Source organism: Gymnoscopelus braueri (genome assembly GCF_963280865.1).
Source record: "Gymnoscopelus braueri genome assembly, chromosome: 17".
Taxonomy (NCBI): Eukaryota; Metazoa; Chordata; class Actinopteri; order Myctophiformes; family Myctophidae; genus Gymnoscopelus; species Gymnoscopelus braueri.
Genome location: NC_137617.1, coordinates 29,187,674 through 29,200,780, shown reverse-complemented (window position 1 = coordinate 29,200,780; position 13,107 = coordinate 29,187,674). Strand labels below are relative to the sequence as shown.

Genomic DNA, 13,107 nt, shown 5'->3' with positions numbered 1-13,107 from the left:
ACACACACACACACACACACACACACACACACACACACACACACACACACACACACACACACACACAATTTATAGTTTTTGATTTCAGCTACTGATGAAAGCAGAATATCCTTCTGTGGGCAGAAACCCAGTGGTCATTTGTCTCCCCAACCGTGGAGATTGTAGTCATAAAGTCTGACCAAAACATCTGCACATGACAAACACATGAGCCAAGACTGCAGATTTACCTACTGTCAAATCATAACTCAGTTGTTGTGCGTGGAAGAAATTATCAAGATATTTCCCCCATTTTTGCGACAGATGATTTATTCTTTTTTTGTTGCAGTTTTCAATAGGTAACATCTGTGTTGTATCATTAGCATTCAAAATGTAGAAAAAATATTACAAAAAACACTTGTTTGACAGAAAAACGATATTATATGGGGAAAAAAAACCTGACAACATGAAAAAAAAAATCAGATTTTGGAGGCACTTATGGTTTGGCAACAGTGGTGCAGTTTGAGTTTTCGCAGGTGGTTGTAGTCAAGCGTCAAAGGCTGTGATTACGATATGGGAACTGAAGGAGATGTACTCAAACATAATCACATCACTGGCCTGATATGTCATCGCTGGCCTAAAAGCTATTGCATGGAATTTGTCATTGCTCTGCAACACTCTGAGTAGAGGCTTGCCAATATAGCAAGCTATCGCCTCTAATCTCTGAGACCACAGTCGATGCAGCGAGAGCTGGGTTTTCAAACATAGCATTTGTCATTGGTGTGTCAGAATGGACTTCAGCGTGGACATTAATCAGCTGAGCCCCTACAGTATGTACAACCGAAAAACACAAAAGGAGTTGCCAAATTTCTTTACTGGCAAAAAAAAAAAAAAGAAGTCTCTAAAATTATTCAGTCCTTGCTGCCAACTTTCCAAATGAGGTGACTGGACGTCACGTTGTACTGCATGGGTCGTCCAGTTGACATTAGCAGACCCCTTGCTTCCTTTAGCCTGACAAGGCCATTCAGACCTCCGGAGCTCTCTCTCTCATCTTTTATAAATGCTGGTCTCTTGAGGCTCCATCACCCCCCCGCCCCCACCCATGCTGCTCACTCTGAGCTGGGTGAAGCAGCAGAGTCCATGTCATCATTCTCCAGGTCATTGGGTGAGGCCGACTGCCCTCCTTTCACTCTCTTCCACTTCATCCTCCTGTTCTGGAACCACACTTTCACCTGAGGGGGAGACAAACAGAGGTGTCATTACCGTGGAGCATTTAGTGTCATTCATGCTAGCTCGGACTTAACCCATTAAGACCTGAGGCCGATCCTACAAATGCCTTCTAAATCAGACTTTTCTTCTCAATTCTCAAACTTTTTTCAGGACCCCCTAATTGATACTGTATGTGCTGCGGCGGACCCCCCATCTGATTTTTTTTTGTGCCAGGGACCCCCAGAAGAGAAGATTTGTATTAAAATTCTAAATTATTCAAGATTTTTCAAACACTTTCAAGATTTTTTAAAAATGTACAAGCTCAAAGTGACACACTGTGAGCTTGTAGATCTGCTGTTTTTAAAAAACACTGTTCTAAACCACTGTTCTAAATCCTAAGAGTATTTTTTTTTAAACTTCTGTTGCTATATATAGCTAAAATCTAAAATGACACAAATGCTTTCCGGGCATTTTAAAGCACAGATCGATTTGACAAGTCTAGCTGAAAATAATCCCTGGAAACTAAATTAGAAAGGGTAAGATGTCTTAACCGCCCAGTGATGTTTAGCCAACAATGACTCACAACATCTAAAAATAAAGCCATTAAAGGGAAAATTGTCTATGTTCATGCACGGCCAAAGCTGACCAAAGATGTGAATAGACAATGACACATGTATTGACATCGGTATGGCCGTTTAAGCTTCTTCTCCGCTGTTCCCACTCTTGACTCAGTATGTGAAACAGCTGCCTTAGAAGAAAACATCATATAACTATAAGCCTACCACACATCGAGATTAAACAATTGTTGATCGCACAGTAACACATTACTTCTGGCCAAGTATCTTGTGTCCTCAACTAAATTTTCTAATTACTTTTTGTTCCTGTGTACTTTGGAATTAAAATGTACCGTATGGTCAGCAGAAACGCAGACTCATCATCACCCCCTCCCAACAAATGTCACAACTCAGCATATTAATCAGCTTGCTCTGTCTTTTTGCCTTGCACTGTAAGTAGACTGAGTACAGGCGATACAAAGCATTGGGGTTTGGCTCACACATCTCTCCCAAATGCAGTCAGAGAGTATCGTATGGACAGTAAGTCGCGGTAGTTAACAATCAGGATGTCAGCCTACACAGGATGTAGCCTTGACTCATAGTAGATCGCGCTCAGCTGTATCACTGCACTGTTCTGAAATGGCAAGATGACATCATTCCCGCATTGCTTAGCCAAGAATAGCAACAAAAAAACACACACATATGCACGCACGCACGCACACACGCCCACACGCACGCACGCTGGCATGCACACACACACGCACACACACACATACACACACACACACACACACAGATGCAACACCGCAAGGAGGTTTTGGTCAGAAAGGGGAGACTGCAGAATAACTGAATTGTGCACGTTTGTTATGTGCCTGGAAGAGGTAACTGTTGCTCGTGATGGCATGCACTGTACAAATAGAACACATTAATAATAAGGCCTGAGCAAGAGCTACATAACATATGGCGTAGCCACGAACACTGATTGAATCCTTATGTCAGAAATCATAAAATGTCTTGTGTCTTTAGTAAAGTGGAGTTGGCACAGTATGTCACTCCAGCGAGCGGAAATATAGCTGTTCCAAAGCTCTTATTCAGGCCTTCTGAAAGTGGAAATCACTAATATGATAAGAAGTGGAAATCATGAATGTGTTCTGAACTAGAAATCATGAACGTGTCATTAACTAGAAGTAATATGTGTTATGTTTAATAAAAGAAATTCATAAAAGTGTTATGAACTAGAAATCATAAATGTGTTTATGAACTAGAAATAATGTAGGATTTATGAAATAAAAATCATGAAAGTGTTATGAACTGGATAAAGGTGTTGTGAACCCAGAAAATATCAATGTTATGAATTATAAATCATGTAAAATGTTGACAACTTGAGTAAGACTGTCTAAACTGACTATAAACTACTGTAAACATACACGAGGGGGGACATAATGAGCGTGCTGACCGGAATCTGCTTGGTTACTGTAGCTCAGTGGACCTCTGCGCATCCCCTTAAATGTTCCCCGAAGAGACACTGCCTGCAGGACGTGGGATTAATGTCCTCTTACACTATTCATAATTGTCTCCCTGTCTCTGATTTTGTCCGCTCAACGAGACTGGCTGAAGAAATGGCATTGTGCCAAGACATGTCGGATGATTCAGGAAAAGTTTCCGAGTTGCAGTGAGACCCCTGAGCCCTGAGTTAAGCTGGGAGCTGGCTAGGGGGTCAGTGTGTGTGTGTGTGTGTGTGTGTGTGTGTGTGTGTGTGTGTGTGTGTGTGTGTGTGTGTGTGTGTGTGTGTGTGTGTGTGTGTGTGTGTGTGTGTGTGTGTGTGTGTGTGTGTGTGTGTGTGTGTGTGTGTGTGTCTGTGTGTGTCTGTCTGTGTGTGTGTGTGTGTGTGTGTGTGTGATCCAGGGGTCTGGTAAATAGATCTAGAGGCAGGCTGCAGGCTGTGTGGTCACTGTGGCAGTATGGCCTCATTAGGAGGAGTTGGGACAGTGTGCCTATAGGGAGGAGGTCAGGACCACAGACAGACAGACCGGGGTCTCAGCCAGGCCATCTACAAATGTCTGACCGGTCTCACCAGCCCTGTATCCCCCCCGCCCACTCACACCGTCAAATGGACCCAGAATGTTCCCCAAATTAACATTGAGGATTGCACCGTGCACTGCACTAAAGCTACATGTGAATTTTCCTGGAATAAAAGCATAGGAAAGAAAATAACTATATATTTTACATATATACTGTATATAAATAATTATTTTTTCCAGATTGAGCGCACTCTATAAACCTTGTCTCTTATCTGGAGATTATACTGTGTAGTACTAGTGTGTACTAATCAGAGATCAGTACCTGAAGTGTACAAATTTACACTAGAAAAGGACACAGAATTTCTAGGTGAAGTCATCAAGTAAGATCATTTTAACATTAACGTTTTGAAGTCTGTCTGCCAACAATCACACATATACACAAAGACACATATATTCTTTGTATGAACATATTGTAATAAATATAGAAATAAGGGGATAGCGTTCCAAATACAACTGTAGTAGGTGTGTATGGTATAATACCATCCTAACATTGTATTACCATATGTATATTACCATGTGTAGAAACACCTTCATGACAAGGTATATTGTACATCTTTTTATTTTTTATTTATTTATTGTTTGATACATTTTCTGATCAAACAGTATCCACCAAGGTAGGGGTTTCCCTGAATAAATGCTTAAGGTTAAACTTGCCCCTTAAAAATGTGACAATAACAACAGGATAAGAAGAAGAATACAATATTATTTTCTTTCTTTCTCCATCTTTTTTTTTTATTTTTTTTTTACAAATGAAGGAAAAAGACCCTCATGGGTCTGTAACTCATTTGGTTCCATTTGTACGCTCTCAGATTTAAATGAACACTGAGGATTTTACAGTGTAGATCCGGGTCCCAGAGATGAAAATCATCAGATGGGGGTCCGTGGCCTAATGCATATCAAACTGGGGGTCCTTGAAATTGAACGGTTTGAGAATCACTCAATGGATTTCATTGCGGGGGAATACGTTTCAATGCAAATTTGTAGCATAGTACTTTTCAACTGTAAAAAATACATACATATATATAAATATATATATAAAATGTAGGTAGTATCCCTAAACAAAATAAAATAAAATAAAAGCACAGTTATTTGTTAATTAATTAGAAAAGGATCCCCATTTGCTGATGCCATAGTCTCACTAGCTGTGTTTAACAACATGAAGTACCTAGCGTCCCTATTCTGGGGAAAACATTCAGAGAAAATAGCCTTATCTACAAGCTCACAATGTGTTCCATTGCAAATCTTTATCTTTACAGTATATATTTTTTTAAACTAAAATCTTTGCTTCCGGGGGCCCCTGGAACAACATATTTTGAGATAGGGCCTGTGGCCAAATACATATAATTTTGGGGGTCCTTGACATGAAAAAGCTTTGAGCACCACTGATATAGCAACATAGGTTTTTCAGAAAACTGTTAGGATTTAGTAGACATTCTTTAGAATCGGCCTCAGGTCTTAATAGGTTAAGAAGTGTTTTTGTTCATTACGAGGGCACAATGCATCTGTGTGGGTAAACTGCACCTGTCTCTCTGTGAGGTCCAAGTTGACAGCGATCTCGTAGCGACGGAGCCGGGTCAGGTAGTTATGGTGGGTGAACTCTGCTTCCAGCTCCCTTAGCTGCTCCTTGGTGAAGGCTGTACGTTCCTTCCTCGCCTTGCAGCTGGAGTCCACTTTGAAGCTGCTGTCCTGGATGTCTAGAAGACACGGGGAAGAAGCAAAAACAAACCACAATGTTAAACCAAAAGTTGAACTTTTCGCACTCCTTGTATGTAAACGTAAGCTGGAATATGTGCTGGAAACTCTGACACTTTGTCCTTGTTTTGATTTGTGTATTTATTATATCTTGTCTGTTTTCAGATCTACCACAGTGAAGCCATTTGTGAATTTCCACGTGTGGAGGATTTTCTGTTCAATTACATTTTGTGTAATGCAATTGTGTTTTTTTGTTTCTTTCCCGTCATACAACGGTGCACTCCCCTAGGCATTTGCTTTAAGCATGGAATTTTTCTAACTGGTCAACTTTCCTGGCAACATTAGGAAGAAAATAATCTGGAGAAGACATTGGAAATATACAGAGTTAATGCTGAACACTTTTCTCTCAGTGTTGTTCTTGGTCTTGCTTTTTAATGTGGCATATATTCCCCAAAAGGGAGAACTATGAAAGCAACTGTCTAATGAGTTAAAAAAAAAAAAAAAAAAAAAAAATGCTACACATTATAAAAGCTTGTGTTTAGAGTTTCATCTCTGTCAACAGGACAGACTAATTTGTAACACTGTGCCCTCCCCAACTGACACCGTTCTCTCCACTGTCACCTTGGATGACTGATCTGATTTGAATTAGCAACTCGGCCAGCTTCAAATAGTCCTATTACACTGATCTCACCTGACCTTGTCAACCACAAACCGGCACTCCAAAGAATCTAAAAGGCATTTAGTAGGAGGCCCCTCATATAGTAAACACTGAAATGACCGCTTTAAAGAGAGGCCACCCTGCTCTGCCATGATGAGATACATTCACCTGTATTTTGTGTGTCTGTGTGTGCTCGTGTGCAGGACCATGCATGTGTTCCTGTGCATGACCCCATGCACTGTGTGCGTATTTCGGTGTGTGTGTTTGCGCACGTGTGTAAGTGTGTGTGCGTGGGCATGTGTGTGTGTGTGTGTGTGTGTGTGTGCATGCGTGTGTGTGTGTGTGTGTGTGTGTGTGAATATGTGTGTGAACATAGATCAGTAGGGGCCACCAAACCAGCCCACAGAGGGACTGAGTTAGAGAAGGAATGCAGCGGAACATCGTTAAAGCCCCCAACAAAAGAACAAAGGCGCGGATGTGTCCGGCTTGGAGCGTTCTGTGCGTGAGTGTGTGTGTGTCTGGGAAGGTTTCCCCTGGACGGTCGAGGGTAGACAACTACTAACTCATCAGCACCTGACAGCACGGACCCAGAACTCACATATTTGCACCGTGCCGTGGTGCTTTGTTAGGGCACAGCAGTGAATTACGCAAATAATTTACAGCAATCAATCTTTTTTTATATTTCTGGATTGGAGCTTATTGTGGAAATGTTATAATTTTGTAATCTCGTACACAACCAGAGCTTTGATAGTCCACATACAATGGGGCCATGATGCAGTTTTATTGGTAGAGATTTAGACATTTCTGTGCCCGTGCATTTCACAGCTTGTGGCAGAATACAGAACTCTTATTATGAATATAAATGAAGGCCATTTCATATGACAGTCTGTAAAATCTCTCCTGTGAATTAGAGGGAATGAGTTTTAGGTAATAATTGAGCATTGGTAGCGACACAAGCAGCTGACGTAATCACCAGAAAATGGTTCTAATTTGTCAAAGTGAGAAGTTTTGCTTCACGCTTGCCAGAGTGCCGGGCCAGACTGTGAAATGGACTGCAGGGCCTGGTCCAGATGTGACTGCATGGGCAGATCCAGACATGTGTGCATGTCTATGTGTGTGTGTGTGTATATATATGCACGTGCAAGTGTGGTGTATGTGTTTGATTGCGTGTACATACGTATATGCGCGTACGCTCAAATGTGTATGTGTTTTGTGTGCACGTGCATGCTTGATGTGTGCACCTGATAATGTGTGTGTGATCATGACTTGGAGGACGAGAATGAGCGAGTGTACCTGTGGCCCACCTCTCACATCGAGAAAGCGTTATTAGCATCTTTTTAAGTGCCATTAATGACAGCGTGTTCTAAGTGTGTCGGCCTGATGCTGGCCTGCATGGCCTGGCCTGGCCTGGCCTGGCCTGGAACCGTGTTGAGCGGGGTGTAGTCAGCCGAACACCTGGCAGGACTGATTTAGTGGGTGCACACACAGTCACCGAATCCCGCTAAACAGGCCCCCAATAAATATCCTGCACAGCCAGGGCCCGTAAAACTCGCAGGGACCAAACTCCTGCGCCCAGCAGGGGTCCCAAAGACAAACAGCATTTGGTGCTTTCTGGGTAGATGGTGCAAAAGCAGTTTGTCTTCATCAAGGCTGAATTAAGGCTCTTGTAAAGTAGTGATTGCTTTAGAGCAAAAACCCCAGGTGAAAATTGGCGTTTGATTGATAATTTGTTCATGTTTAAAAGCAGGAGAGAGGCTTTCCACAGGGTTTGTGTATTTTAAGCACACAGGAAAATGTAATTATTCTTGTTTTTTTATTTTATATGAAAGTAATACTAGATTTGTGTTTGATTGTAAAACATCATATTCAGGGTAAATTGACCATATTGTGTTTATCAGGTTTGGCTTGACCAGAGTGGAAATAGTTACAGTATATCACATAGGATTGATCATTTTTCATTATACATTTATTTTAATCAACATTAAGTTGATGATTGTACTGGAATATATGCTAACTGTCAATATCTGTCAATAATGCCTTCACCTTTTTCTTAAAGATAGATATGGTCATTGAATTCACATTCAATGAACACATTCTTCTCAGGTCGAAACGTTTGGAAAAAACGAGAAGAAGTGCGCCTCATTACCATATCGACACATATACATGCATGCACGCACGCACGTGCACACACACAAACACATAATTCAAACACACGCGCACATAACATGCGCGCACACATACGAACTGTATAGCAGCTTTGTCTGTAGCATGGATGCCTCCAGGACATTTTCCCCAATACATGCTTTTCTACCAAGCAGCACCAATACAGCTCTGAAAGGCCCCTTCTAAAAACCCCAGAGTGGATGTAGTGGTCAGACATGGTGCATGCGCTCACTGGGAGATTGTGTTACGGCTTAACGACAGGAAAATGTCAATGGATAAGAATGCAAAAAAGTGGGCTTGCAGGCATGGAGTGATTTTACCAGACGTGGTCTGGCATGTTTTTCACCGTAGTGACTGGAGGTTACAATAAGGTAAGGAGGAGAGGAGAGGAGAGGAGAGGAGAGGAGAGGAGAGGAGAGGAGAGGAGAGGAGGGGAGGGGAGGGGAGAGGAGAGGAGAGGAGAGGAGAGCTCTGGCCTCCCACTCCCTACAATGAACTCTGAAAGCCTGTGTCTGTTGCAGGCCTGACTGAAATACTATTGTGCAAGTAGTTGTTTGTTCCAATTAAAACTTTCGGTGTATCAAGACAACCAGGCATTTCCATTTTTACAAAATGTAAGCATGTAGCAGCTGCTCTTACCCAGAGCGACTTACAAAGTACAAGATCGGAGTAAGTGGCATGAACTCTAGACTACTACTACAAACGTAAATAGAGCACAAAGAAAACAATTTAGGGCCACAAAAGGACAGCAACAAGGTAGGCCTATCAAAAAGTGACTGCAATTAAATTTAGAGGACTTGTCCTTTGATTGACCGTTTCCCTGACACTATCCAGGCTGTAGCAGTAAACTCCATCTGGTCGTCCAAAAGGGCCAAAGTCTAAGACAAACACTAAAAAACAAATAAATTGGTGAATAACGAGTGCTCATGGCCTCCTGGAATAAACCTAATTTTACCACATGTATTTAAATCACCTCACAAACTCCTCTCCTTGGTTACAGTAGTATGTGGAATTCATCACTCATTTATTCTACTGTAGCTCAGGGACAAACTGTCCTGCAGAAGTCAATTCTATCAATCGCTTTGGCTGTCTGGGTGAGCTACATAATACAGAACCACAGTCAGGGCAACGGGATTTACTCATTTTTCTAGATTCTCGCTTTTGAACAGACCCACTAGCTAAGAGTCTCCATGGCTGAAACCTGAATATGATGCCTGGACCAGATGTGCTGGATGTGCTGCAGTTTTATTTCCCTTCAGCCGGCGTGAAATTGATCTTTTTTTAACAGTCCACCCTCAGATATTAGACAAATATAAACATCTCCTTGGGTCTTCAGCTGGCGCAGTCGGCCGTTAAATGGTGTTCGTGTGACTTTTAGGAATTAGCACTTCATGGGTATCGCTTACCAGAAATTTTGCTTTGACTTCCTATCAGTGAGTGTGAAACGTGATAAAGCGAATAAATCGCTAGATAATCCCAAAACATACTGTGCTATTCACGTCATGTTCCGTGCAGGGCCGCTCATGAGAATATGCTGTTGAATGATTCATTTTAGAAGGAAAGTGCTTTCAATGGTGTAAGTGCCCTGGTAGCGTTTTGCTTCAGAAATAGACTTGCAATTTGTATATTATCATTTATCTATTTTGGGTCACAGTGGAAATTAAATATAGATACGTCAACAGAATTTGTAGGATTCTGACTGTATCTTTATTCAACATCGTTAACAATAATAACCATTTGTATTTATTATTGGTTACTACTGTATAATTAGTTAGTGTATGAATCAATATTAAAAAAAAAAAAAGTATTTATGTGAAGAGCAACCACGATTATCGTAGTAATCTTAAATGCTTGTAATCCTCTAAGATTATTTTCCCACAGACGTTTTATTTATCACCTGCGGCATCCTGAAAGTTGTCCCGCTGCTATAAAACAATAGTCTATTTCAAAGGACGCACTGGGCGCAATGAAAAGTATGGTCACCTCATTAATCATCTGGGCCATTTGAAAGCCCTCGGACAATACAAGGATGCAACTGTCGGGTCAAGTGTGTGTTTTGAAGACCAAAAAAATCATGTCACCTACTCACCTTTCACATAGCTATCTGGTGAGAGTGCTCCTCAAGACCTTCTCACTCAGGAAACAGAGCAAGGATTTTGGACGTACCTAACCCCCCCCCCCCCTCCCAAACACACACACAAGCACACCACACACTCGCACGCGCACGCGCACGCGCACACACACACACACACACACACACACACACACACACACACACACACACACACACTCACACACAAACACACACACACACACCTACTTGCCTCACGGCGCGAGATGAATGGAGATGAATGAACTTCATCGTGAGCTCGCTCGCAAATGCTCAGCCTTTGCTCAATGTTTTATTGCACAGTGGATGTGACCTTAATTTTCAGGGTGATTTATTTAGCCCCTTGAGATGGAACAGGATGCAAATGTTTAATCTGATGTTCAGGCACAACGAGCAAGAACTGTGGTTTTAACCTATACCAGCTGAGTAATAAAGATGCCACCAGTGGCTCTCCCATGGCATACATCCATGCCTTTTTCACTTCTGCCAGCATTCATTAGAAATGGTTCAAGGTTCATTAGAAAAGGAGGAAGAAACCATTCTTCATGATGTTTTAATCCTCCTATATGTCCATTTTTTTATTTACTGTTTTCAACACATCCCAGCATCCCTTCCCTGACTCACCTGTGACATCTCTCTTCCGCTTGGAGCCCTTCTTGTCAGAGTCAGCCGAGGCCACGCTCTGGGGCGAGTACTCTCCCTCCAGACAGCCGGGCACAGCCCCTGGCAGCCTGTCCCCACCCGCGCTGTCCATCTCCACCCCAACGCCCACCACCACCCCTCCACTCCCGACTCCGGCACCCACCGCTACGGGGGCCACCGGCGGGCAGGCCTCGGGCCCCCTGGCCCCCCCGCGCGTCTCACAGGGAGGGAATTGCCATTCGGCCCTCTGGTAACCCGCCTGGCTGTCCTGGTAGAGTCTGTCGTCGCGGGGGTAGGCAGCGTGTGGCGCGGCGGGCACCAGACAGGAGCCCGAAAAGTCTGTGTAGGCCAGGAACTCAGGCTTCTGGTGCAGGGAGAAGGGGGCTTGCTGGTAGGGTGACTGGAGACCGGCTCCCCCGACCCCTGAGTGGGGGTTCCTCACGCAGCCCCAGATGGGGCTGCTGGTGTGGGCGCTCCTCATGCAGCTGCTGGCTGGCTGATCCATGGCGATGCCAAATGCACGCTTCACACGCAGAGACACACACACACACACACTCTCACACACTCTGATAGTCTCTGACAATCTTGCACACACCTCTTCAGTAAAGTCCCCGATGAGGAGTCACACGCTCCCTCACAAAGTCAGCGAGCTGGGAAGACGCTGAGAAGACAATATCCACTTCAGCTGTCTTGTTGGGGGCTTCTTCTTAGATGCTCATCATCTTCTGGGCCACATCCACCACTAGAGAAGACAGTGGGGCTCTGTCACTGGCTGCTTAGATTGTTGACTCTTCCACGGCCCAGAACGTGTGAGGATGGACGTCTTCCTGTGGCAGTGTGTTTTCCCTCTCTCTCTCTGGGAGTGTTGTGACGTCCAACAGGAGCCTGTGGTCTTCACACATACGCACACACTTTCCCTCCCTCACTCTCACTTTCCCTTCTCTCTCTCTATCTCTCTCTTTCTGGACTGAGTGGCTTGTGGCTCCGTGCGAGCATTGCATCCACTACTCACTGCATGACTCCCCTTCTCCGGGCTGGCTGTTTTCACAACTCTTCTAAGGCATTCGTGACAAGTGATCCCTCCTCCCCCTGTTTTTTTTTAAATGCATAGGTGGGAAAGAGTGGCAAGTTTATAGAGTGTAACGTGAGCTTGCAGAGGAGGAGCCCTGCAGGCCACATGTTGGTAGTACCCTCCGACCAACCTCGCCTCATCAACTATTAATCACGGGGGAAATTTTATATGCACATCTAATGGGCTTTCCAGACGCGGGGCTTTTTTCTTTCTTTTTTTTAAAGGGACATTGTCTGTAAAATATAAAGCGAACACCCACCCACATGGGAGCCAGGGACCCCGGTTCATTTCGGCTGCTTAGCGCTCTCTGACACACAGTTTAGCCCCCTGTTTTTGACACCCTTTGGAGGAAAGTTAACCCTCACCCCTTCAGTCTGCACCTCCGATCCCTGCCTGTCCCCTCCAATCTCAAAGGGCTTTTTTCTTTTTCTTTGTTTCTTTTCTTTTTACAAGCACATGTGTATAGGATGTATGTGAGTGTGCGTGTACACACACACATGCATGCATGCACGCACATAAACGCACACACGGACGGATGCACGCACGCACACACACATGGACGGATGCAGACACGGACGGATGCACGCACACACACACTCACACTCACACACACACACACACACACACACACACACACACACACACACACACACACACACACACACACCTGGCCGGTCTCTACTTAACATCAGGGCCATAGGAGGACTGGAGTTGATATTGGCTATGCAGACTCTCACACCTCCTGAGGACGTTTCCCTTTAGCGCAGGGCTATATGAGATTTCAGCACTATATTTCAAATATACATGCCAGTATTTTCTGCTGACATAAAAACAGTGACTGCGGGATAGTAATGGCTCTGTTTTTATTGCATAATTACATCAGACCTAGGGTAGAGCTGTACTTAATTGCTGTGTGCGCAAAAAAATACAAAAAACAGTAGCGATTGCGG

The 13,107-nt window shown here is 43.7% G+C and overlaps 1 protein-coding gene across 1 annotated transcript; it reads right to left on the bottom strand.

The window, feature by feature from the left end:
* Window positions 1-326: 326 nt before the first annotated feature.
* Window positions 327-12,292, bottom strand: meox1 (mesenchyme homeobox 1). Its single transcript, XM_080455196.1, has 3 exons — window positions 11,068-12,292; window positions 5,342-5,514; window positions 327-1,208 (listed from the first exon to the last, which is right to left on the bottom strand). Exons 1-3 carry the CDS (start codon window positions 11,588-11,590, stop codon window positions 1,086-1,088), a joined length of 819 nt encoding a protein of 272 aa, XP_080311322.1. The 5' UTR covers window positions 11,591-12,292; the 3' UTR covers window positions 327-1,085.
* Between the last annotated feature and the right edge of the window lie 815 nt (window positions 12,293-13,107).

What these genes read in the sequence shown, in the direction of transcription:
- meox1 (XM_080455196.1), bottom strand. Translation starts at nt 11,590, where the DNA reads ATGGATCAGCCAGCCAGCAGCTGCATGAGGAGCGCCCACACCAGCAGC. An exon ending in GCGGAAGAGAGATGTCACAG is followed by an intron (nt 5,515 to 11,067) that starts GTGAGTCAGGGA and finishes CGTGTCTTCTAG; the next exon opens with ACATCCAGGACAGCAGCTTC. An exon ending in TGGACCTCACAGAGAGACAG is followed by an intron (nt 1,209 to 5,341) that starts GTGCAGTTTACC and finishes TCTCCCCCTCAG; the next exon opens with GTGAAAGTGTGGTTCCAGAA.